Genomic DNA, 27,790 nt, shown 5'->3' with positions numbered 1-27,790 from the left:
CTCTACTATCTCTCTCTCTCTCTCTCTTGTAATAGGTTTTCATTTTATTTTATTTTATGATACAACAATTCCAATTTTTAATTAACAGTGTGTTGTCTGGGTACAAATCATTTTATTATAATCAAATTATAATCTACAACAATATCCATTGCCTTAATGTCAAGTGTAATAATAATAATAATAATAATAATAATAATAATAATAATAATAATAACCAGTACAGAAAAACTGTAACTCAATGTCGTGTCTACAGCTGGCGGAAGAAAGCATTGCATGGCCAGTTCTTGGAGAAGATTGAAGGCAAAGTGGATAAGGAAATGACATGGTCATGGCTTACAAGTGGAACACTCAAGAAGGAGACAGAAGGACTATTACTGGCTGCACAAGAACAGGCCATTAGAACGAATGCTGTCAAAGCCAAAATTGAAAGATCAACAGATGATCCAAAGTGCAGACTCTATAAAGAAACAGACGAAACAATCGATCACATATTCACATACGCTGCAAAAGATTGCACAGACTGACTACAAACATATTCATGATGCTGTGGCACAGATGATCCACTGGAACATGTGCCAGAACTACCGTCTACCATCAGTGGCAAAGAACTGGTAGGAGAATAAACCTGAAAAAGTGGTCAAAAATGAGCAAGCAAAACTACTGTGGGACTTCCAACTTCAGACTGACTGAATTCTGAAGCATAACACACCAGACATCCTGATTGTGGAAGAAAAAAAGTATGGATCATCGACATTGCATATATATGTCACATGTTTTTTTGCTGAATTTGAAAATTAAGGGAGACTATGATAGATCTATTTCGGCCTTATTTTGGCCTCATCAGCTAGCCATACCCACTGGGACTTGAACCTGCAACTTTTGCCTTATAAGGCAGAGAATTATCCTCTAGGCTACAGTATCCAATCCAGCTCTGCACTAGGGAAGGTTTACATATTTTTGTGTCGAATCATATTTGCTGATATTTGCTGATAAGTGAAAAGGATGTATATATGTGTGTATTCACACACACACACACACACACACACACACACACAAACACGCACATACATACATATCCTTTTATGTATATATATACTGATAAAAAAAATAAAGGGAACACTCAACACATCCTAGATCTGAATGAATGAAACATTCTCACTGAATACTTTGTTCTGTATAAAGTTGAATGTGCAGAACAGCATGTGAAATTGATTGTCAATCAGTATTGCTTCCTAAGTGGACAGTTTGATTTCACAGAAGTTTGATTTATGTGGAGTTATATTGTGTTGTTTAACTATTCCCTTTATTTTTTTTTGAGCAGTGTATATACATAAAAGGATATATTTTTTAATGTATATCAAAAATTACCCTTAAAATGTGAGTTCCTGGTGTATTTAAATCTGGGTGTATTTAAGTGAAGAGGCAACAGCCATTGCGATCTCCGGCCTCTTTCTCTCTCTCCACGGGGTAGAGTAGGGTTATGAGGCAATACTTGGGGTGTGCTAATCACCACTTTCTCCCCCTTGTTGCTATTCCTCCTCTCTTAGCATCTTTTTTGCCCATGATCATGTATTGGGTCTGCATTGTTCTACCCCCCCTTGTCTCTGTGCTCTTCCAGCTTGCTCTCCTGTATGAGTTTGCCACACCTTCATTAGGCTGTTCCTTATGCCTATTGGGGGAGGGGGTTCATACAACCCTAATGATCCATTCCCCCTAGGCCTTTGCTGATATCCTTATGCCTGATATGCTGGTGGTATATCAATGTGTCTATCAAGAGAATTTTTATTTGAAAATCAGGCTTCTTTCAAGAGACAACCTCCCTTTGTTTTGTCATGGGGCAGAACCTGGGTCTCCTGGAAGTTACATTCATGGCGCTGCTCCTTCATATGGATCTAGATCTGGGAGCATTGTTCTTGACACCAGACTGCTAGTTTATGCTCATGCACCCTGGTTTTTAATTGTTTAGCCATTTCTCCTCTAATCCATTTTAGCCGTTTCTCCTTTAATTGTTTAGCCGTGGCTTGCACAATTTCAACAGTTTATAGGGTAAACTAATGAGGAAGTTTCCTCCTTTGGTAGAGTTCTTTTTGGGCACATTACTCTCCTCTTGAGCGTTTGGTCAGGTTTGTGCACTATGTTAACCCCATGTGGTACAAGTATACATGCAGCTGTTTTATGTGTGTGTGTATATATATATATATATGTGTGTGTGTGTGTGTGTGTGTGTGCGCGTGTGTGTATGTGTGTGTGTATATATAATGTTTTCATAGATTTTCAGGGGTGTAGGTGTTGTGAGTGCTCCTTGTCTATCTTAGGTCATGACAGATTCAAAGCATGATGAGCCAGGCCCCTCTGGATACCCTGGGCCAGGGGGTTGCCTGCTGATGCAGAGAGTGAGAGTGAGGGAGAAAGTGACCTGAGTGAACGTATGTATGTATGTATGTATGTATGTATGTATGTATGTATGTATGTATATGTATATGCATATGTATATATGTGTACGTATGCATGCCAAAATGCATGCACATGTGTGTGTGTGTGTGTGTGTATTTGTAGGTTTTCATGGGCATAGGTATGAAGGTCTTGGTATATTCGGGTTTCTTCCCGTGTAAGTTTCAGAGATGCCTGACAACATTTTGATGAGGTCCCACTCGTCATCTTCACTCTGGTGCTTTTGGCCTTGTGCTAGGGTGAACACAAGGGCTTTTGGTCTTGTGCTAGGGCCTGTTTGCCCTAGCACAAGACCAAAAGCACCAGCCTGGAGATGACCTTTCCCTGGTAGAGAGCTGAAGGGATTGGATACTGTAGCCTAGAGGTTAATTCTCTGCCTTACAAGGCCAAGGCTGCAAGTTCAAGTCCCAGTGAGGGTATGGCTAGCTGATGAGGCCAAAATAGATCTATCCTAGTCTCCCTTAATTTTCAAATTCAGCAAAAACATGTTATATATATATATATATATATATATATATATGTGTGTGTGTGTGTGTGTGTGTGTGTGTGTGTGTGTGTCACATGTTTAAGCTGAATTTGAAAATTAAGGGAGACTAGGATAGATCTATTTCGGCCTTATTTTGGCCTCATCAGCTAGCCATACCCACTGGGACTTGAACCTGCAACCTTTGCCTTGTAAGGCAGAGAATTATCCTCTAGGCTACAGTATCCAATCCCTTCAGCTCTGTACCAGGGAAGGGTTACATTTTGTGTCGAATCACCCTGGTATATTGGTATATATATATTTGTATGTATATGTATATATATGTATATATATACAGAATCTGTATATATATACAGAACCAAACGCTTAGCTGACCATGAGCACTTAAAAACTGAATTGAACAAACTCAAAGATGTATTAATTTCTAATGGATTCGAAGAGAAAACAATCACAAATCTAATCAAAAAAGAGACACCCCCCAAAAAACAAGATCAAGAACAGGAAAATGGTACCACCATCCTCCCTTACATCAAGGGCACCACAGACAAAATTAGTAAAATCCTGCACAAACATAACATCAAAACTTCATTTTGCACCAACCAAAAAATATCTAATATCCTAAGGAGCCCCAAAGATAAAATCCAATTGGAATACCAAGGAATCTATGAAATCCCTTGCAAAACATGTGCAGCCACATACATTGGACAAACCAACCGAAGAGTAAGTGCACGCCTTGCAGAACATGTGAATGCAGTTAAAAAGGAAGATAAGACTTCCTCCCTTGTCCAGCACATTAAAAAAACAGGGCACAAAATTGACTTTGAAAAAACTAAATTACTTCACAAAACAGAGAATTTATATAGAAGAATTGCCCTAGAAGCCATAGAAATTGAAAGGAGCCCCCTTTGCATGAATAAAAGAGATGACACGTCCCGCCTACCAGAAATTTGGAAACCAGCCTTAAACAAAAAAAACACTTCATAAAAATCACCATTCAATCCTTCTAATAATTATGATTTTGGACTTTTGAAATTTGGAAACCAGCCTTAAACAAAAAACACTTCATAAAATCACCATGTCAATCCTTCTAATAATTATGATTACACCAACCAATCAGATCACTGAAACATAATCACCCAATCTATTTGCTACATTCAAACCAAATCTCCACCCCCACACTATACACTAGGAAGAAATGACAGTTGCAGACATTCCATTTTACAACAGCACGAAGCTTGGAAACTTCAGCCTGATGATGGTGGATGTGATTTCACCGAAACGTCGCATAAACATGCAAAATATTACACAGGGCAAAACCCAAACTCAGAACAATCTACATACATATACCCGTGAAAATTTATGAAAACAAATATGTATATATATATATACATCGTTAAAGTATGATTGAAAATGAGATAGTTGCTGCTTTAGGAGAACATTGTGGGATAACCAGTTCTTTTTTTTTACACGTTTGTTTTATTTTTTCTTAATAATTGCTTTATCTTCGATTGGTTGAGCTGGCCTTTCTCTTCTCAGAAAATAGGTGTTTGGGCTTAGGTTAAAGACAGTTCTATCTGTCTAACCTTTCTTGCCCAAATGATTCATCCATTTTTGAGCATTCTTCATCAGGGTTTTTGCTTTTTCCACCATTCTATCATCGCGAAGACTAGAGACATCACAACAGGTAGCAGAGTGGCACATGCACATGATTCAGAATCTTCTTGATTACATTTACAGGTGAACTCTGCAATCTTCTTTCCACAGAGTTGCCAGTTACATAAAGTCCCAGGTTGGTCATCTCTCACTCAAGCGTTTTCTGTTGAACCTTCAATTCACCAACAAAGTGACTCCGCAATCAGCTCTACCTGGGATAACCAATTCTAAGATATTTGAAAAGCCATCAAGAGTTTACCTGCTCCAAAGCAGCTTTTTGCTTCAAAATTGAAATGAAGCCCAGACATCTCATCTAATTTGCCTAGATAGCTTTTATTTCATCAAGTGTTGTCTAACTATTTTTTAAATCAACAGGATACAGCATTTGGAGAGGAAAATGCAGAAGGCAGAATAGGAAAACTTTTCACAACTATTATTTTATCTGTAAACTGACAACTAAACAAAAAGTATGCAAAAAAGCTTTCTTTTAGATAAGTGAAAACTGAACCATAATATTACATGATTCTGTTTTACCCTAGATATCTGAAATATTAAACAGCCATATATAGTTTTAAGGTTTTCTGTGGGATTGTCTTCTTAGCTGTTCTTTGTTATTTAGAGCAGGTCTCAGTATAATGATGTAACATTTAGGAAAAAATATACAAACCAATAACCCAACACTGGAAGATATAATGGAGAAGATCTCCACAGCAACCATATATTTCCCCTTGGTGCTCAGATATGTTGGAACAAATGACACCCACACACTACAAAAGACCAACATGCTGAAGGTGATAAATTTGGCTTCATTGAAAACGTCAGGCAAATTCCTGGCTAGGAAAGCCACTGTAAAGCTGATAATAGCAAGGAGAGTCATATATCCTAAGATACAGTAGAACATGAAGGCAGATCCTTCGTTACACTCTAGAATGACTTCCTCTACCATTGAATTCCTGTCAGCATCTGGGAATGGAGGATAGGTTGTCACCCATGTAATGGAAATAATACCTTGCATACAACAACAGCCCAAAATTATGAAAATGACAAGTCTTTTCCCAACCCATTTGCTCATCATGGACCCAGGCTTAGTGGCCATAAAAGCCAGAACTACAATGATAGTTTTGGCCAACACACAAGAAATGGCCATAGAAAAAATCATCCCAAAAGCTGTTTGACGAAGGAGACATGTCACCTTGCCAGGTTTTCCTAGAAATAGCAATGAACAAAGAAAAGACAACATGAGACCAACAAGGAGAGTGTAGGTGAGATTCCGATTGTTGGCTTTGACAATGAGAGTGTCCTGATGCTTAATAAAAATCCAGAGGATTACAGCTGTGACCAAAGTAAAGAAAAGAGCAGAACTGGCCAATAGAATTCCCAAAGTTTCTTCATACTTCAAAAATGTTATAACTTTCTGGAGGCAGAAATCCTGCTTCTTATTAGCATACTGATCTTCTGGACATTGAAAGCATTCATCCATGTCTAGAAAAAAAATAACAACTTGCAGATTTATTGAAAGAAACTGAACAGTATGAAAACAAGAGATTCGTTGTTTAACATGTGAATACCATAGGCACTGGAATACTACCAACAGTTACATTTGGGAAACCCTTTGTCCTAAGATACATTATTTGGCATATTAGAATTCAGTCAATGAATAAAAAGCATATCTCATTGGGTCAATTTTTTGTGTGCCACTAAATCTGAATATGCAAACTTCATTTGTGATCTTCGATAAGATACAGTTTCGCTAAAAACAGGGGTGGGCTTCCAAAAACTTTAACAATGGGTTCTCTGACAGATTGATGGGTGGGTATGGTAAGGTGACCGGATTTTTACATTGGTAAAGTGGGACACCATTGACCGGGGGGAGCGGTTGGGTTTGTTGATTAAACATTTGGTCTATGAAATAAATAAATAAATTAGTTACCTAAATTATTTATTATTTATTTATTTATTTATTTATTAGATTTGTATACTGCCCCTCTCCGGAGACTCGGAGCGGCTTACAACAACAATACATAGTATAAATCTAATGGTTAAAAAAGACAGTTTAAAACCCTTATTATAAAAACAGTCATGCATCCCAAACAAACCATACATAAAATGAAACGGCCCAGGGGAATCAATTTCCCCATACCTGATGGCAGAGATGGGTTTTTAGGAGTTTGCGAAAGGCAAGGAGGGTGGCGGCAGTTCTAATCTCTGGAGGGAGTTGGTTGCAGAGGGTCGGGGCCAACACAGAGAAGACTCTTCCCCTGGGCCCCACCAGACAACATTGTTTCAGATATGGCATCAACCTCGACCCCAGGGAAGGGGGGGAGGAGTGGCTATTATAGCCAGGGAGAGCCTTTGCCTAAGTGGACTCATTGCTCCAGAAATTGCGGGTTGCGAGTCTCTCTTGATGAAGTTGGACTTAGGGGTTCAGGTGGGCTTATTTCTCATGTACCTGCCTCCCAGCTGCGTGTCAAAAGCCCTGCCTGTGCTACTCGAGGAGGTAGCCGGGTTGGCGGTGGAGTTCCCCGGACTTATTGTCCTGGGGGACTTCAACCTGCCGTCACTCGGTGAAACCTCTGGGTTGGCACAGGAGTTCATGGCCACCATGACAGCCATGGACCTGACTCAAGTAGTACAGGGTCCAACTCATGAGGGAGGGCACGCACCTGACATGATATTCCTTTCCGAGCAATTGAGTAATGGTCTGAGACTAAGGGGCTTAGAAGCATTGCCTTTGTCATGGTCAGACTTACAGAACAGTGCCGAGGATTTTAATACGTTTTTCGCTGATAAAATTGCTCAGATCCGGGCCGACCTCGACTCCAATTGGAAAACAGAGTCGACTGAAAACGAGTCAGTCGAGGTGACTGGGGCACGTACTTGTCCACCTGTCTGGGAAGAGTTTGATCTGGTGACACCTGATGAAGTGGACAAGGCCATTGGAGCTGTGAGTTCCGCCACCTGTTTACTGGATCCGTGTCCCTCCTGGCTGGTCTCGGCCAGCAGGGAGGTGACACGGAGCTGGGTCCAGGAGATTACCAACGCTTCCTTGGGGAGGCGAGTTTTTCCAACACTCTATAAAGAGGCGCTCGTGCGCCCACTCCTCTTCCTCCCTTTCTCTCTCTCCCTCCCTCTTTCTTTTCTCTCTCTCTTTCTCTCTCTCCCTCTCTCTTTCTCTTTCTCTCTCTCTCTCCCTTCCTCTTTTCTCTCTCTATTTCTCTTCCTTCCTCCCTCTCTCTTTTTCTTTCTTTCTCTCATCCTCCTCCCCTCCCTCTTGCACTCTTTCTCCCTCCCTCCCTTTCTCTCTCTCTCTCTTTCTCTCTCTTCCATTCTTCCCTCCTCTCTCTGTCGATGGTGTGCACCTGTGCTGCCTCTCTCACCTGCTTCCGAGATGCTGCCAATCCAGAGACAGAGGCATAGTGTGCTCAGCCTCTCCATTAGCGGCACCCGGTTGAAGGAAGGAAAAATGCTGGGCCGAGATGGACCCATCTTTATTGGCCGGGCCAGCTGCTGCTTGGAAGGAGGAGATGGGTTTTTCCACCTGGTGCAAATACTGCTTCATCCACCTGCCCCACAAGCAAAATGGACAGGCTGTTGGGGGGGGGACAAATGCCTCAGCCAAACTTCCCTTTCCTTTTCCTCCCCTTTGCTGTCACTGCCAGCGAGCCCTCCTGCCTGGGCAGCTCAATCACACTGAGGTATTTGGCCAACAGCTGTGGCCCTGGGAAGGTGTTGAGCCTAGTGCGAAGAGCAAGCAAAAGTGGAAGAGAAAGAGGAGGGGAAGTGAGCAAATAAAAAATAAAGAAAAATAAAAGAGGGAGGGAGAAAGGTGGGAAGGGACACCAGAGGTGTTAATCAATGTTGCAAGGCCAGGTGAAGGTGGCCACAGATGACAGGGTAGAGCTTGCTGGTGAGTGGAGCCAAGCTTGGGATAGAATGGGTTGTACAAGTCCAATGCTTCGGCCATGCCACTGGGGCCAAAGGAAACTTCACTCTGGGCACTGCAGCTCAGTTTGCCCTTCTTAGCAGCTTTCAGAAGTAGAATCTGCCAGGAAAAAACTTGGAAGCCATGAAGAAGGAAGCTCAGCTTTCGCACTGCCCAAACTCAGCCATTGCGGAGATCCAGCAATCTCCAAACTCTGGCTTCTTTTAAAAAAATTGGGACTTTTTAAAAACACCACAGGATGCGGGACAAATTGCTAAAAAGTGAAACTGTCCTGCCGAAAGTGGGATGTCTGGTCACCATGGTGGATGTGGCTTAGTCTGCCTCCTGCACCATGGCAGCGAGGGAGGGTTTGCCATCCCTGGGTTCTGGGAGGTTCCCTGGAGGACCTTCCAGAACTTCTGGGAACCTGTTTTTTGCTTTCCACGGGCTCTGGAGGCTTTTCTTGAGCCTTCAGGAGGGAGAAACAGCCTCCCCTGGGCTCCAGATGGGCTGGAAAGGGGCCATTTCTCACCTTCTAAGCACGGACCCTGCACTTACCTGGCATCCAAAACAGGCTGCATGGAGAGGGCAGGGCCAGTCAGAAGTGGGATTTGGGGTTCACCAAACCATGCAAAATCTTTGCTAGAGGACTGCCTGAACCCAGTAGAACCTGGAGCAGCCCATCTCTGGCTAAGGACAATATTTTATTCTCTGATTATTCCAGAGATGATATTTTTGCCACCAATTTTATAAATCGCTAGTGCAGCTCCGTATATTTGTCATATACAGAAGTTCAGATCTTTAAACTGACAAATAGCAAAGCTTTCAGCTATGACAGTTTTAGGAGAAAGAGGGCCTCATCTCTATCATTTTCTCATCTACATGAAAGGGAACAACTTTGATAATGAACAATGTTGCCCTGCCTGCCTTTTGTCTACAATGAGAAGCCAGGATTTTATTTATAAACTCTTGAATATATGCTTTGCAAGAATATCTAGGTTTCGGAGCAGAGTTCAAACATAATTATTCAACAAGGGTTGAATTTTTATTTAGATATGTCTTCCAATAAAACAAAAGCAAGAACTCACCTTCTTGGTTGGAAATCTTTCCATAAGGACATTGTAAACAATCATAGCAGCAAAATGGCTTCCCTTCTATCTTGCTTCTAGCATAACCTGAATGGCAGTTGCTATTGCACAGAGATAAAGGTTGGACCTGCACATGAGAGAAAGAAGAAAATACTTTGACAAATTACTACTCAATGATTACACAGTATCATCTGGTGTCGGTTTTTTAGTGTCATGCATGAATTGCTTGCAATGTCTTTGATATATCCTTCCTTGTACACAGAACTACCATATGTCAGAAGAAGGATGAAAGTATTGAATGCTATGGCAGATAATGTCCTGAACAAATGAACACAGGAAATGTTGCCTTATCTTCCTCCTCTATCAAAGCTGAGTCCCAATTAAGTTTAGGGTTTAGGCATTGCTAATTAGCTTTACCTAGTTTTTGTTTTAAAAAATATCTTTAGTCAATTTAAGGAGTTTGACTTTGTTGTGAACAATTGAAATACATACAAATCTTCAGTATTTTATGATCTAGTCACTGCAAAAAGACAGTTGGAGGGAATAAAGATTTAAAAATTGATAATAGATAATGATAAAGGATGTACTTTTGCTCTGCTTACTCTGAGCATCCAGTAGGCCATCTTGGGGTTGCCATGGGGGGGGAGGGGGCTGGAGGGGAAAAAATGAAGGGAAGCCTAGCTAGTTTGGAGGGTTGCTGCACATAATTAGATTAGATTAACAGAGTGGGAAGGGATCTTGTAGGTCCTCTAGTCAAACCTCCCACCCAAGCAGGAGATCCTGCTTACAACATTTTCAATAGATGACAGTCCAGTCTCTTCTTGAAAATTTCCAGTGATGAAGCTCTCACAACTTCCCAAGGCAAGCTGTTCCATGGTTGATTGTTCTCATTGTCAGAAAATTTCTCCCTTTTTGTAGGTTGAATCTCTCCTTGATCATTTTCCAACCATTATTCCCTGTCTGGCCTTCGGGTGCCTTGGAAAGTAGCTTGACCCCTTCCTTTCTGCGGCAACCCCTAAAATATTGGAAGACTACTATTATGTATCCACTGGTCCTTCTCTTCACTATATAAGCCATGGCCAGTTTCTGTAATTGTTCTTCATATGTTTTAGTCTCCAGTCACCTAATCATCCTGGTTGCTCTTCTTTGTTTATCAGTGGAGACCGAGTGGAGCAAATAGCCGGTTTTACATTTCTAGGTGTTATCATAAAAAAAGACCTGACCTGGGGCACTCATGTTATAGCACTGGTCAAGAGGACTCAGCAGGGATTATACTACCTGAGACATCTCAGGAAGCAACAACTTAATGAAAAACTGCTGGTGACATTCTACTGCTGCACCATAGAGAGAATTTTAAAATGATTTTATTGTTTTTTAAATTGCTGTTAGCTGCCCAGAATCCATAAGGAGGTGGGTGGCCTATAAATCACATACATACATACATACGCAAGCAAGTGAACGAACGAACAAACAAACAAACAAACAAACAAATTTTAACTTACTGCACCTACATATGGTTTGCCACTTGCACAGTGGCAGATAGGACAGCTCTTCAGAGGGCTAACATCATTGCACAAAGGATCATTGGTTTCTCACTTTATTTATTTATTTATTTATTTATTTATTCATTCATTCATTCATTCATTCATTCATTCATTCATTCATTCATTCCAATGCACAATAATACACAATGAAGGTTATAGAGGTTATACTCGAGTAAAATATATTAGAGAAAGAATAGAAGTGAAAAATTAGGAATAGAATATATCAATTAGAGAATAGAAGGATATTATTAGAGTAGTATAAGAAGAATAGAATAGAAGAATAGTAGATACGATATAGGAGATATAGGAGAGACAATAGGACAGGGGACGGGAGGCACTTATGCAGGCCCCTTACTGACCTATTAGGAATCAGGAGAGGTCAACTGTGGATAGTCTAAGGGTAAAATGTTGGGGGTTAGGGGAAGATACTACGGAGTCCGGTAATGAATTCCACACTTCGACAACTCGATTAATAAAGTCGTATTTTTTACAGTCAAGTTTGGAGCTGTTAATATTAAGCTTGCATCTGTTGTGTGCTCTTGTGTTGTTGTGGTTGAAGCTGAAGTAGTTGTTGACAGGCAGGACATTTCAGCATATGATCTTGTGGGCAATACTTAGATCATGTTTAAGGTGTCATAGTTGTAAGCTTTCCAGACCCAGGATAGTGAGTCTAGTTTCATTGGGTATTCTGTTTTGGGTGGAGGAGTAAAGGGCTCTTCTGGTGAAGTATCTTTGGATATTTTCGAGAGTGTTAATGTCCAAGATGCAGTATGGGTTCCAAACAGATGAGCTGTATTCAAGGATGGGTCTGGTGAAAGTTTTGTAAGCTCTGGTAAGTAGTGTGAGATTGTCAGAGTAGAAGCTACGTAGGATTAGATTAACAAATCTTGAAGCCTTCTTGGCTATGTTGTTGCAGTGAGCTTTGGCACTTAGGTTGTTTGTTATTAGTACTCCGAGGTCCTTAACCAAGTGGGGGTTATCTGTGACAATTTGTTTGTTCAGTTTGTATTTGTGGTTCTGATTCTGTTTGCGGATGTGTAGGACAGAGCATTTGCTGGTTGAGATTTGGAGTTTCCATTTGTTAGACCAATCAGAAACAGAGTCTAGGTCTTTTTGGACAGTAGTTGTGTTATCGGTGGTGCTCTTCTCCCTTTGGAAGAGCAATTTAGCTTCTGCTGCCTTAAGAAAGTTCAAAGTATCCTTAAAAGAGCTATCTCATTCTTGGCATGCTTATTTTGAACTATTACCATCTGGCAGATGGTACAGGATAATAAAAATAAGGACAAATAGGCTGAAAAATAACTTCTATCCCAGGGCAGTAACCAGTATTGAATTCTAATGTATAGTGCAATATTAATGCAATATCAAGGTTTTTCAGTTCAATTGTATAAAGTGTGAAGGATGTGTATTTGTATTTTATTTTTATAGTTAGAATGTACACTGAAGATGGCATTTAATTTCATTTTAAGACATGCAATAACAATCAAGTAAACTAAAACTAAACTCAACATCTTTTTAATAGTGTGGTGACCAAAACTGGATGCAGTACTTTAGGTGTGGTCTTACTAAGACTTTGTGGAGGGGTATTAGTGTCTCACTTGTTCTTGATTGTATCCCTCTGGTTAATGCAGTTCAGGATTGCACTGGCTTTTTGGGCTGCTGTAACACACAACTGGCTCATATTGTATTTATTTGGTTGTCCACTAAGACTCCAAGATCCAAAGATGTTTGTACTTTTGGTTTTTCTTGCCTAAGTGTAAGACTTTACTTTTCTCTACATTTAATTTCATTTTGTTAGATAGGGCCATGTGTTCAAGTCTGTCGAGATGCATCTGGATCTTGAGTCTATCATTTAGGATATTAGCTATTCCTCCCATCTTAGTATCATCCATAAATCTGGTAAATTCTCCCTTTATTCCCTCATCTAAGTTGTTTATGAAGATATTGAAGAGTACTTGACCAACACATCTGGGTAATTCTTCCTAAGTGAGAAAACATACTTGTTTAAGGTCCGCGGAGAGGGGCGGCATACAAATCTAAATAATAAATAAATAAATAAAATAAATAAATAAATACTATGCCAGTTTACATCAGTCCTATTTTTAAAATATATCCATTCTTCCATTCACATTTTATCTTAGAAAATACCTGAAGTACTACAAGGTAAAGTGATTTGCAAAGGTCTTCACATTGCTGTGAATTTTGTGGCATTGAATGGAGGAAATATATTTCACTATAAATCAAAACACATCTTACTTGGTTAAACCTCCTTGGCCAAACAATATCTTCCTCATCAATGGTGAACAATGCTTCTTGGGAATCCATGAAGTCTATCCCTCCAACTCTAACTTTGAGAAAAGATAGATTGGGAAATGTAATCCAGTTCATAATATCAAATCCAATCTCCCATTCTCCATTTTGGTTGAAAGAAATTTTTTGTCCAACACTATTATTGAATGAGATGCCTCTCATAAATTGGTTGAGCTACAATGTAAAAGAACCCAAGGGAAGATTAGATATATCATAGCTAGCTAGCTAGTTAGGTAGATGATAGGTAGGTAGGTAGGTAGGTAGCTAAAAAATCCAAGGTAATATGATTTATTTCCCCTTTCAAAAATAGAAATAATATTTTTTTCCAAATTTATGAGAGGATAGTAGTAAATGCAATAACAGGATTAGTAAATAGTTCATTTTGTTGGAGACATCGCTAAGAACCATCATGCACGTGGACAGGTATTTCTCCACCATATGGGTCATGATGCCTTCTGCTATGGGGCATCACATCCGAGGGTGGTTCATCTGTGTGGCTGTCAAATAAGGTTTCATGCATATTTGCAACATCTTCCAATGACCACCCCCCTGTGGTGCTGCCAGTGTCACCGCTGCGTTGACAACTGTGTCCTACTTCTACTCTGCGTGCCACCACTGGGCACTCCAATTGCTCTGGGAACTCTTCCAATAGTGCATGGCTTTACTGAAGGCAAATCATGTCAGACTAATCTCATTGATTTCTTTGACTATGTTACAAAGGTATTGGATCAAGGTGGTGCCGTGGATATTGCCTATCTGGACTTCAGCAAAGCCTTTGATACGGTTCCACATAAAGAGCTGATAGATAAATTAGTGAAGATTGGACTTAATCCCTGGATAGTTCAGTGGATTTCAAGCTGGCTGAAGCATAGACATCAGAGAGTTATTGTTAATGGCAAGTATTCTGAGCAGAGACAGGTTACAAGCGGTGTGCCACAAGGGTCTGTTCTGGGTCCTATTCTTTTTAATATGTTTGTGAGTGACATACGGGAAGGTTTGGTAGGAAAGGTTTGCCTATTTGCCGATGACTCTAAAGTGTGCATCAGAGTTGATATTCCTGGAGGCGTCTGTAATATGGTAAATGATTTAGCTTTACTAGATAAATGGTCAAAGCAATGGAAACTTCAGTTTAATGTTTCCAAATGTAAAATAATGCACTTGGGGAAAAGGAATCCTCAATCTGAGTATTGTATTGGCAGTTCTGTGTTAGCAAAAACTTCAGAAGAGAAGGATTTAGGGGTAGTGAACAGTGCAGTCAGGTGGTAGGGAAAGCAAGTAGGATGCTTGGCTTCATAGCTAAAGTTATAACAAGCAGGAAGAGGGAGATTATGATCCCGCTATATAGAGTGCTGGTGAGACCACATTTGGAATACATATCTGGAGACCTCACCTACAAAAAGATATTGACAAAATTGAACGGGTCCAAAGACGGGCTACAAGAATGGTGGAAGGTCTTAAGCATAAAATGTATCAGGAAAGACTTAATGAACTCAATCTGTATAGTCTGGAGGACAGAAGGAAAAGGGGAGACATGATCAAAACATTTAAATATGTTAAAGGGTTAAATAAGGTTCAGGAGGGAAGTGTTTTTAATAGGAAAGTGAACACAAGAACAAGGGGACATAATCTGAAGTTAGTTGGGGGAAAGATCAAAAGCAACGTGAAAAAATATTATTTCACTGAAAGAATAGTAGATCCTTGGAACAAACTTCCAGCAGACGTGGTTGGTAAATCCACAGTAACTAAATTTAAACATGCCTGGGATAAACATATATCCATTGTAAGATAAAATACAGGAAATAGTATAAGGGCAGACTAGATGGACCATGAGGTCTTTTTCTGCCGTCAGTCTTCTATGTTTCTATATAACATAACATAACATAACATAACATAACATAACATAACATAACATAACATAACATAACACAATTCTACCCAATAATATATAGTATTGGGTAGAACGGAATTAATTATATTAATCCAGCCCTCTAAAACCATCCCAATTTCTCATGCGGCACCCATGACAAAATTAATTGCCCACACCTGTCTTAAAATATGTAATTTCAGGGAGCACATATAAAACCTATATACTGTAAGCAATGGGTGAGTTACAAAACATTCACACTGTATCCTTAAAACATTTTCTGCACATGTGCAGAAGGTTCTGCACATATGCACAGACATTTTATGCACACAAGGCTCCCGCACACCCACATGCTCCTGTTCCCAAACTAATAACAAAGGTAGGTGAAATCCACCACTGATTGTAAGACAAAATAAAGAGCTCGGTTAACATAAAAAGACAGACATAACAAATTGTACAGATGTGTTCTAAGGCTCAGATGTCATAACTTTTAAAGACATTAATTAACAGCTAAAGAGATGACATTTAACAAGACTATATGCCTGAACATATTCCCCTTGAAAGAATGGACTTTCAGATCATCTCTTATATGGGCTTAATTTACATTTTGGATCTGGATTACAAATATAATGAGCAGCCAGTCATTGGTTTGGCTCAAGAATTTACCTTCCACAGCTTTTGAACATGTTTGGCATCATGTCCTCTAATTCTGTATTTCATCATGGATGAAAGCAAGTCATGCAAAGTATGTGCCACTACATGGATGGCATTGTAGATGCTGTAGCTGTGTCCAGTCATGTCCATTTCAAATACAGATGTAGGAAGAGCTTCCATTTTCTCCTTCCCAGTGCAGGGAATCGCATTTTCATCTTCATTCATTACAGAGATGGAGAAGGAACATTCAAAGGCACTTTCCCAGAAGAGCTTAATAAAAGTATTTTCTTTTTCCAAGATAGGGTTCTTCATCTGGATAAATTGTTCGAATCCTGACACCTTCTCTGTGTGAATTGCGAAAGATAGAGCACCATTGAGGAAGGCTAGGTCACTATTCCTCATAAAGGGAAGGGAAGTGAAATCCATTTCAGCGGTCATAACCCAGATTTTACTCTTTCTCCATAATGATGCATCTTCAATTTTCAAATTACCAGAAAGAAGCCTCAGAACTATAATTCCATAAATTTCACCATGAACTAATACTACATTAGCTGTGCTTTTCATAATCACCACATACATTTCAAGTCCCATGGTCACCACCTCATCAATGCCACTCGAATCGATTATTGGAAAAGTTTCAATAAAGTCTGAGCAGATCCCTCTCTGGGCAAACATGGGAACCACATTTTGTACAAACTTGTCCCCATTATCATTATTCACAGACAAGATCCCAATCCATGTCCATTTGAAATGTAACAGTAATTGAAAAATCCCTGTATATTGACGGTCCATAATTGGGAACATTTGTTGATGTAAGGCAGCTACTGTTTTTGTACTACTTTTGGAAGTAGAACCATAGACTAGCTTAAAAAAAAGAAAGGAAAAAGAAAAACACAGTCAACAGGATACTTTTTTCTTTTTCTTTTTAAAAAAAGGGTAGCATGGAATGATATTATTTACCCATTTAAGTTACATCATATTAAGGTTTAGCACATATTTCATACTTGTCACTCCCAAGGCTGAGGGAGTGGCATTAGCAAATTTGACCAATGACACACTGTTGCAGAAAAAAATTCACCCCTTTAAATACTTCACCTTGGTTACTTATGAAGATGTTGGAAAACAGTGGACTTAGAAAACACCTTGAGATACCCCACTGCGTACTTCCCTCCATGTAGATGTAGTTCCATTGAAGACTACATAGTTCATCAGTCAACTACAAATCCATAACGGTGGTATCTCACATTGTTCTACCTTAGCAAGAAGTAAGATGTGATCAGCTTTCTTAAATGCCTTATTGAAGTCTAATGCTAATTATGACAGAGTCTTTAATGCTTAGTCTACACACACATGCGCACAGAGAGAGAGACACAAAAGTTATGAATTATAGAAATCAGAAGAGTCATCATGGATTTTCCTTGAAGCAAAATTTATCTGAAATTAATACTACAGGGTGAGAAAAGTCTTTATAATTAGTGATGGGCGAACCAAACTCGCACAATTCGGGTCCCTACCGAATTTTGCGGTGTTCGGTATGCCGAACTCGAACCCGAAATTTTGTGAAACATTGGGCAAAGTTTGGGGTCGCGTTCAGCATTACGAGCTTTGATGTCACCAGCAGGTTGCTAAGGACACCAGGGGGATCACTTCCTGGATTCCATGGAATCCAGGAAGTGATCACCTTGGCATCCTTAGCAACCTGACGATGATGTCAAAGCTCCGCCCCCAGAATCTCTTCCTGGGAGGGATTCCCCAGCTCCTTCAAAGGGAGGTCTTCGTGTAAAAATAAACATTGTTATTTTTACAAAAAAGGATGCCACAGCAGCACTGCAAGCAAAGGGCGGTCCTTTCACATAAAAGTAAAAAAAAATATTTTTACAAAAAAAGAGGGCAGATGCTCATTGAAGAAAAAAGAGGAGAACAGTATGTAGGAATAATGGAGAGTGGGGTGGGGAGAACGGAGGGCAGAGGCTCATTGAAAAAAAAAGATGAGCATCTGCCCTCTGTTCCCCTCCACCCCACTCTCTGTCATTCCTGCACACTATTCTCCTCTTTTTCTTCAATGAGCCTCTACCTTCCATTCTCCCCACCCCACTCTCCATTATTCCTACATACTTTTCTCCTCTTTTTTTTAAATGAGTCTCTGCCCTCCATTCTCCCCACTCCACTCTCCATTATTCCTACATACTTTTATCCTCTTTTTTTTCAATGAGTCTCTGCCCTCCATTCTCCCCACCCCACTCTCCATTATTCCTACATACTTTTCTCCTCTCTTTTTTTCAATGAGTCTCTGCCCTCCATTCTCCCCATCCCTCTTTCCATTATTCCTACATACTTTTCTCCTCTTTTTTCTTCAATGAGCCTCTGCCCTCCGTTCTCCCCACCCCACTCTCCTTTATTCCTACATACTTTTCTCTTGACATACTAGTCAAACAATGCCTATAGCACTTTCCATCTTGGTTTTTCACTTTTATATTTTAACAGATATTTTAAGTATTTCTTCTACAGTACATCAGATGCTATTAATGCAAAATTCCCTATAAGAATAATTTCACCAATTTTCCTTATTGTCATTATTTTCTATAACTTAATTTGCACCAATTTTTCCCTCTTCAGTACTATTAAGAGGAACTGGACATCATAAATTGGTAGATTTGCCTTAAAATACTTGTTCTATTTTAATGCTTTTGTTGACCTGACCTGATTCCTAAGAGGGAAGTAAGGGGCATGCATAAGTGCACCAGTACACCTACTGGTCCTGTCCTAATGTTTCCCTCTTACTAGTAGCCATTTCATGTATATAAACAATGGTGAGACCACATTTGGAATACTGTTCTGGAGACCTCACCTATAAAAAGATATTGACAAAATTGAACGGGTCCAAAGATGGGCTACAAGAATGGTGGAAGGTCTTAAGCATAAAACATATCAGGAAAGACTTAATTAACTCAATCTGTATAGTCTGGAGGACAGAAGGAAAAGGGGGGACATGATCAAAACATTTAAATATGTCAAAGGGTTAAATAGGGTTCAGGAGGGAAGTGTTTTTAATAGGAAAGTGAACACAAGAACAAGGGGAAACAATCTGAAGTTAGTTGCGGGAAAGATCAAAAGCAACATGAGAAAATATTATTTTAGTGAAAGAGTAGTAGATCCTTGGAACAAACTTCCAGTAGACGTGGTAGATAAATCCACAGTAACTGAATTTAAACATGCCTGGGATAAACATAGATCCATCCTAAGATAAAATACAGAAAATAGTATAAGGGCAGACTAGATGGACCATGAGGTCTTTTTCTGCTGTCAGTCTTCTATGTTTCTATGTTTCTATGTATATCTATGTATACTACCAATACGTACTTGACTAAGTAAGTAAGTAAGTAAGTAAGTAAGTAAGTAAGTAAGTAAGTAAGCAAGAAAGCAAGAAAGCAAGAAAGCAAGAAAGCAAGCAAGCAAGCAAGCAAGAAAGAAAGAAAGAAAGAAAGAAAGAAAGAAAGAAAGAAAGAAAGAAAGAAAGAAAGAAAGAAAGAAAGAAAGAAAGAAAGAAAGAAAATAGTTATGGCTGCAAAACTGGGGATAGAAGTAAGCCAAAGCAGAATTCCCTTGCAGTCACCAGAAGTCATCAATTGTAAGAATAATCTCTATTTCAAGCAGAACCCCTTCCTTCTCATGCCATAAACATTCCCCTAAAAAGAAAGGAATAGTACATTGATGATTACATACGGGGCATTAGCTCTATCAAAGGTGATACCTGTGGCATCTTGTAGATGGACAGAATGGTAGCCATCTGTAGACAAACTTCAGTGGTAGGTCCCCCAATGACTGCTATTGGTCTGTGCTGCGTATCACAACTGTAGTTAGGGATGAACTGGCCCTTTGTAGAGAAAAGTTCCAGAGAGGCTCGATATGTCCAACTTGGCATGAAATAAGTATTATAGATCTGGAAACCAAGGGTATCATTGGGTAAAAGATGGGGATTTCTGTTGATCTCTTTGATGGCAAATTCTAAGGCCAAGATGTGCTGGTAGATTGGAGTCATGATTCTGGAAAGGGAAATTCCTGTTTTGTCACCATGCAATCAATTGAACAAAAAGCACACCAAATACTTTTTTACAGGTGAGTGTGCTAAAATAGCATTGCAATCATTGTGATTTTAATAGCCAGTTTCTTAAGGGAAGTTTTGATAGCATTTAAAAAATATTTGCGGTGAAAATGATTTTTGTCCCAATAATCTTTTAGTATTCAACTTAAAACATTTCAGAAATTAAAATCACTTATTGTGAAAGGGTACTGATATATTCTAGAAGAAAAGAGTCACTCCAGTTTCTGTAAAACCTCCAAAATGCATTCTACTATTGATAGTAGTTTGGGAATTTAAACAAATCAATGGCATCAAATAAAAATTATTTCCTTGTTTCAAATAGGCGTTCTCCCAAACCAAACATTTATTATGTCCTGAGGACAAAAAATTATAATTCAATCCCAGTATGTCCTATACCTAATTTGCAAATGGAAAGTAGAAATACAGAACTTTGACCAAAAAGAGAGCATAACTTTTTCCGTGGTGTCGGAGAGTGCATGTACTGTATTTTTCGGAGTATAAAACACACCTTGCTCCCACCAAAAGAGGGTGGAAATGTCGGTATGTCTTATACACTGAATGCAGCCATTTTTGCTGTCTTAAAACCCTGCCCTCCCAACCTGCAGAGAGTTCTTGGGTGCTGGGGAATGGCAAAAATGTCCTCCTTTTTTTGCAAAAATTGGGCTATTTTGGGGGGCTTTTTTCAGAAAAATAAGGTGGGGGAAAGGTCTGGAGAACATGCAGACAGCTCTTGGGCGCTGGGAAAGGGCATAAATGCCCATGTTTGAGAAAAATGGGCCGTTTTTTGCCCCCCCTTTTTTTTTGCAAAAATGGGTGGGGAAATGGTCTGGGGTGCCTGCAAAGCACTCCTGGGGATTGGGGGAAAGGCAAAAATACTTCAGTTTTTGTGGGGGGGGGAAATGGTCAATTTTTTACAAAAAATGGGGGCATTTTTGTCAGCACCCAGCACCCAAGAGCTGTCTGCAGGCTCCCCAGACCCTTTTCCTGCTCAAACAGGCAAAAAAACAGCCTGGTTTTTTTCTTCTTCAAAAATGGGGCTGGTTTTGCCTTCTAATTACCCCATCTAACATGACTGGAGGAGAAATGCTGTGAGTTGAAGTCCACTACTCTTAAAGTTGCCAACTTTAAAGACCCATGGGTTATGGATTAGAGGTACAAGGGAAATTAATTGGCAAGTTTAAGACTTGTGGGCTTAACTGCTGAGCTAGCATGACTGGAGGAGGAATTCCAGAAATTGAAGTCCACAAGTCTTAAAACTGTCACGTTTGAGGTTTGTAAAAAGTATTCTGCTACACTAGTATTTTATTAAATAATATATTACTACACCAGTTGGTTGAGAATGTTTTTTTCTTTGTTTTCCACCTCTAAAATCTAGGTGCATCTTATACTCCAGTGCATCTTATACTCTGAAAAGGTAATTAAATTATATTATGTTAAACCATGTAATTAATAATTTTTTTAAATCATCAGGATTTTAGTTAATAAATTCTTTATAACAATGATCTCATGTACTGTAACAACTTTTTTTTAAATGCTGAAATGAATATGAGTAAATGATTCTCATGGCAATATGTGAAAAAGAAATCCTTAATTAAAATAAAAGGTAAACACTTCAGTTTTCAGTAATTTGCTGTTAATCTGGCTGTTCAATAACAAATCTAGAGAAGGACATGAACTTTTCTCCTGTGTACAAATTATTTTAAGATGAAGACTCTAAAAAATTTCTCTAAAGAACTTCAATCAGGGTGTTCAAAAACGTTGACAAACTAAGACTTCTTGGACCACATGTGAAAATGCAAAATCCAATTGATGCCTGAACAAGATCATTACCCATCCATTTCCCAGGAAGAAATTTTAAATTACCCACTCCAAAACATCACATTCTTCCACTAAGCATGGAGCTCAACTCAGTGGGAACGATCAATCCTTCCAGCTTCAGGGAACATAGGAACACCTCAAACTCTCCTTGAAAAGTTGAGGCTCCTTCAACCTCAGGGATACCTTCCCATCATATATCTTTGCTTAGTTTTTTTCTCATCCATTTCCTGTATTATATATTTCTTTTCCTAATGCAAATTTTTATTTGTGTAATAATGCATTGTCTTTTTATAATATTGTGCAAAATTTGAAAAAGATCCCCCCCCCACTTTTGCAGGATATCATTGTTATATAATAATTATAGATTTCAGAAAATTTTCTATAAGGAACCTCCATCAAAACATGCATAACAAGTGGAAACAAACTTTTGGGGAAAACCTAATTCTTCTAATTCTTATGTAACTATGAAGAATTATTAATGCATATTTATAAAAAGAACAAGGAGGATATAAAAGCAATAAGATAATGATGGAAAAGGGAGAAGAATGGGAGGAGGAAGAAAGTGCTATCCAGCAAAGATGCTGCCAATCATTGGGACTGATGCTTAATATGGTTATAACAAGACTTCCTTGTTCAAATTAACTTGATTTCAATATATAAATTCTTACATAGTGTCCTCAAAAAACTCCTTAGAGGGACGCTTGATGAAGTCCATCGTTGTATGGAAGACATAGATCTGAGAAAGCATATTCACAACAATGAGGTTTCCGGATTGATATTTTTTGAGAAAAAAAGGCAGAGGGTCACTGATGCTACATTTACTCCTGCGAATCCTGCACATCATCTGAGGCACAATAACCAATACTGCAAATATCATTAACTTTATCAACTGCATTTCTTTGTAAGACAATTTGTCCATCTAAAATTCTTTTTCAGGAAGAATGCTATAATTCTATTTGAAATAGTAGCTCAGCTACTCCCTCAAGACCTAATGTTGAAATAATAACATAGAAAGTGATAATTGCATTAAAAAGACAACAACTTGGGAATCAAACTCCTGTGAAGTCTTGAGCAAGAAAACATGTTTTTGCCATCTTAATAGAGGACTCTGTAGTATGTGGTCACAAGATGAAAATGCTTATAATAATTGAGACCAAGTGAAGAATCTTAACTAATGAAAAATTCATAAATGTCCTGTATTTGTAGAAGGGCAAAAAAAAAAAAAGAGTTAGCATGAAGTACTGCACTCTAACCACTGTGCCATCTTGGTTCTTTCTTTCTTTCTTTCTTTCTTTCTCTTTCTTTCTTTCTTTCTTTCTTTCTTTCTTTGCTTGCTTGCTTGCTTGCTTGCTTACTTGCTTGCTTACTTATTTGACTTTTATGCCATCCCTCTTCGAGGATTCGGGGCGAGTATTAATTCACAGAAGAGTTAGAACAAAGCCAAAGTTTAGGGTTCCTTTTACTCCAAAATCCAGTCTGAAAGCATTTTTTCCAGTTTATGAGAATAATGTGTGAAGAAAAAACCTGGAGAATTCTTAGAAACAGAAATGCCACTCCACCTAAATACCGTCTATTTCAGGGGTTGGCTGCTCAGGGTTTGCAAGGCTTCAGGAAAACCTCTAACTAATATTCTGTGCATTTTGGAGAACCCCCAAATCCTACTCCTGGCTAAACCTGCCCACCCTGCACCCTCCCAGGAGTCCCCCACATGGCCCATTTTAGATGCAAATAAGTTCAGGGCTTGGGGAGGTCAAAAAACAGTTGAACCAGAAGTTCAGGGAAGTTGGAAATGGGCCTGTTTCAAGGGGCTTCCAGAACCTGGGGAGGCCATTTTCACCCCCTTGGAGGCTCAAGAAAAGTCTCTGGAGCCTTGGGAAGACAAAGTGGCTCTCAAGGTGGCAAGATGCGTGTATCCCGCCCATCAGCAGAATCTTGCCCGGCCGCTCTGTTTAGGATGACCCGCTCCCCTCTTAACCAGGGGGGAGTTGGGGAGCCCTTACAGAGTAGGGCCGAGGATTTTAACACGTTTTTCGCTAATAAAATCACCCAGATCCGGGCGGACCTCAACTCCGATTGGGTAACAGAGTTGGCTGACAACAAATAAGTCGAGGTGACTGGGGTCTGTACTTGTCCACCTGTCTGGGAAGAGTTTGATCTGGTGACATCTGATGAAGTGGACAAGGCCATTGGAGCTGTGAGTTCAGCCACCTGCTTACTGGATCCGTGTCCCTCCTGGCTGGTCTCCGCCAGCAGGGAGGTGACACGAAGCTGGGTCCAGGAAATTGTCAATGCTTCTTTGGGGAGGGGGTCCTTTCCAGATCCTTACAAGGAGGCACTTGTGCGCCCCTCCTCAAGAAGCCTTCCCTGGACCCAGCCATTCTCAATAACTATCATCCAGTCTCTAACCTTCCCTTTATGGGGAAGGTTGTTGAGAAGGGGGTGGCGCTCCAACTCCAATGGTCCTTGGAAGAAGCCGATTATCTAGGCCCTCAACAGTCAGGATTCAGGCCCTGCTACAGCACGGAAACTGCTTTGGTCGCATTGATGGATGATCTCTGGTGGGACCGGGACAGAGGTTTATCCTCTGTCCTGGTGCTTCTTGACCTCTCAGCGGCTTTCGATACCATCAACCATGGTATCCGTCTGCGCTGGCTGGAGGGGTTGGGAGTGGGAGGCACTGTTCTTCAGTGGTTCTTCTCCTACCTCTTCGGTCGGTCACAGTAGGTGTTAGTGTGGGGGGTCAGAGGTCGACCTCAAGGTTACTCCCTTGTGCGGTGCCTCAGTGGTCGGTCCTCTCCCCCCTGCTATTCAATATCTACATGAAACCGCTGTGTGAGATCATCCAAAGGCATGGGGTGAGGTATCATCAGTACGCAGATCATACCCAGTTGTACATCTCCACCCCATGTCCAGTCAACAAAGCAGTGGAAGTGATGTGCCAGTGCCTGGAGGCTGTTGGGGTCTGGATGGGTGTCATATCCTTCCAAACATCTAATAAGGCTTTTCTCATTGTATGTTTCTTAAAATAAGAATGTGTTTTATACTTATCATACCATATAAAGGCATGCCAGCCAAGCATAAGATTGTGGTCCTCCAAATTCAATAATCTTCTATTTCCAAAATTAGCCATTCCTTAATCCAAGATAAGGCTGCGGCCTGGTAATACAACTTCCAATTGGGGAGAGCGAGCCCTCCTCTTTCTTTAATATCTTCTAAAGCACTTAGTTTTATTCTCGCCCTTTTCCCTTGCCATAAAAAATTCTTAACAATCTTTGTTAATTCTTTTTTAAAAAATCCTCCAGGATTTATAAAAACAATACGTTGGGTAAAATATTCATCTTAATTGTTGAAATTCTCCCTATGAAGGATAATTGTAAATTATTCCATATTTCTAAATCCTTTTTAATTTCACCAATGAGTTTCATATAAATGTCAAATTTTCCAATTGTCTTATTTATATATCTGTCATATTCTTAATTAATACTTGTGTCTTATTTCTATTAATTTTTAAACCTGCAACACATCCATATTCTTCTATCAATTCTATTAAATTTGGGATTGATGTTATAGGATTTTCTACATTAAAAACCACATCATCGGCAAAAGCTTGAACTTTGTAAGTTTCTTTCCCAATCTCTAATCCTTTAATTTTATTATTTGCTCTTATCTTTATTAACAAAACTTCCAAAGTTAAAATAAACAGTAATGGTGAAAGAGGACAACCCTGTCTGACACCTTTAAAAATTTCAAAAATTTCTAATTATTCATTATTCAATATAATTTTAGCTGTTTGAGTTGAATATATTGCATCTATTATGTTAACGAATTTTGTTCCAAATTTTATTTTATTTTATTGCATTTTTATGAATGTCCAATCAACATTATTGAAAGCTTTTTTCGCATCCAAAAATACCAATGACATTTGTCTTTCTGGATGTTCTTCATAAAATTCTAATGTATTAATAATCATTCTTAAATTATTTTTTTATTTGTCTACCCAGTAGGAAGCCATTCTGATCTTCATGTATTATTTCATTTAGAATTTTTTAAAATCTAAATGCATAAATAGAAGTGAAATTTTTTTAATCTACATTTAATAAAGATATTGGTCTATAATTTTGTATTTTATCTTTCTCTGTACCTGTCTTATGTATTAAAGTTATTAACACCTCCGACCAAGATCTAAGGGTTTTACTATCCATTATAATCCTATTAAAGTACATTACTTTCTATTTTATAAAATTCAGCAGGTATGGCGTCTGGGCCTGTAGCTTTATTACTTTTTTGGTGTTTTAAGATCAACTGAAGTTCAGCCATAGTGAATAGGCCACAAAGTCTTCATTGTTATTCTTCTTACAGAAAAGATAGATCTAATGAATTTTTTAAAAAATTAAATCTCTTCTTTTATTTCTTCTTTTCTATATAAAGTCTTATAAAATTCCTCAACTATTTTTATTTTCTCTTCTGTTCTAAATCTTGGCACTCCTTTGCCATCTACCAATTTCTTTATAATTTTTTATTCTCTATGTTTCCTTAATTTGAATGCTAACCATCGTCCCGGTTTATTTGCATGTTCGAAATATTCTTGTTTCGCTCTTTTGATTTTTTCAGCTATTTGTTCTTATTTTATGTTTAACCAGATCCTTTTTTCTTTTTATCTTTTCATCATATGAATTATTTTGTAATATTATTTCTAAATCCTTTAGTTCTTTTTCTAATGGTTCATATTGCTTCTTTTTTTTTTTGCAGTGTAAGAAATTGTTAAGCCCCAAATATATGCCTTGGTTGTATCCCATAAATTTTGTGGGGATGTTTCTGAGTTTTTGTTAACTTTTTAAAAAAAATCTAATTCTTTTTCCATCCATTCAATATATTGTGGGTCTCGTAAAACATTCCTATTCATTTGCCATTTAATTTGTTTCCTATGTCCTTTCCAATAGATTACCAAAGGGTTGTGATCCGCCCAGGTATTTGTATCTATCTCAATATCTTTAATGTATTCTGCGGTTTGTGTTGAAACCCAAGCCATATCTATCCCTGTCCAAATTTTATAGGGATTCGAATAAAAAGTATACTGTCTAGTTAAAGGGTGTCGCTCCTGCCAAATATATTTTAATAATAATTCTGAACTCATTTTCTGAAATGTTATTGATAAGATTGTTTTCTTTTTCTTATCTTTCTTTTTGCCTGAATGATCCATTGATCTATTTGAGATTGCATTAAAATCACCTTTTATAATCATATTTTCAATGGCGAAATCATTTATCTTTTCATGTAGTTGTTTATAAAATTCTTTTTAGTTATCATTTGGTGCATAGATGGATACAATAACAAGAGGTTTCTGATCTATTTTCAATTGTACAATTAATATTCTACCATTCTGGTCACTGTAAAGTTGTTTTGAATCTATTGAATTATCTACATACATTGCAATACCTCTTTTTTATCTGTTAAACTAGTAAATATATTCTCTAATTTCAAAATTGCAGCATCACAAAAACACGGAAGTCTGAGTGGGGTTTCGAGGACTTCCAAGTTTTTGCGATGCTGCAATTTCGCTGAGGCTCCCCTCACTGGAAACCCCACCTCCGGACTTCCATTGCCAGTGAAGCACCCATTTTTGCACTTCTGGGATTCCCATGCTGGGATTCCCCTGCAGCATCACAAAAACACAGAAGTCCGGAGGTGGTGTTTCCATCATTCATAGTAATTTCAGAATCTGAGCTACTATTGATGGCTCTATAGCAAAGAGAGAAACAGAAGATGGTTTAGCTAACTATACTAATAATACATAATGTTGTTGCAGTGGGCTTTGGCACTTAAATCTTTTGTTATTAGTATACCAAGGTCTTTAACCGAGTGGGGATTATCTGTGATAATTTGATTATTCAGTTCGTATT

General features: G+C 38.8%; 1 protein-coding gene across 1 annotated transcript in view; it reads right to left on the bottom strand.

Moving 5' to 3' along the window:
* LOC139154192 (uncharacterized) overlaps nt 1-20,009 on the bottom strand; it is a 33,538-nt gene extending 13,529 nt beyond the window's left edge. The window contains exons 1-5 of the mRNA XM_070728622.1: nt 19,722-20,009; nt 15,983-16,834; nt 9,599-9,725; nt 5,256-6,070; nt 526-625 (exon numbers count right to left, since the gene is read on the bottom strand). Coding sequence (XP_070584723.1) covers nt 526-625; nt 5,256-6,070; nt 9,599-9,725; nt 15,983-16,834; nt 19,722-20,009 — 2,182 coding nt within the window. The remainder of the gene's footprint in view (nt 1-525; nt 626-5,255; nt 6,071-9,598; nt 9,726-15,982; nt 16,835-19,721) is intronic.
* Nucleotides 20,010-27,790: the final 7,781 nt, after the last annotated feature.

Source organism: Erythrolamprus reginae, chromosome Z (genome assembly GCF_031021105.1).
Source record: "Erythrolamprus reginae isolate rEryReg1 chromosome Z, rEryReg1.hap1, whole genome shotgun sequence".
NCBI lineage: Eukaryota > Metazoa > Chordata > Lepidosauria > Squamata > Dipsadidae > Erythrolamprus > Erythrolamprus reginae.
Note: the sequence above shows the minus strand (reverse complement) of the source record. Positions and strands in the feature narration are given on the sequence as shown.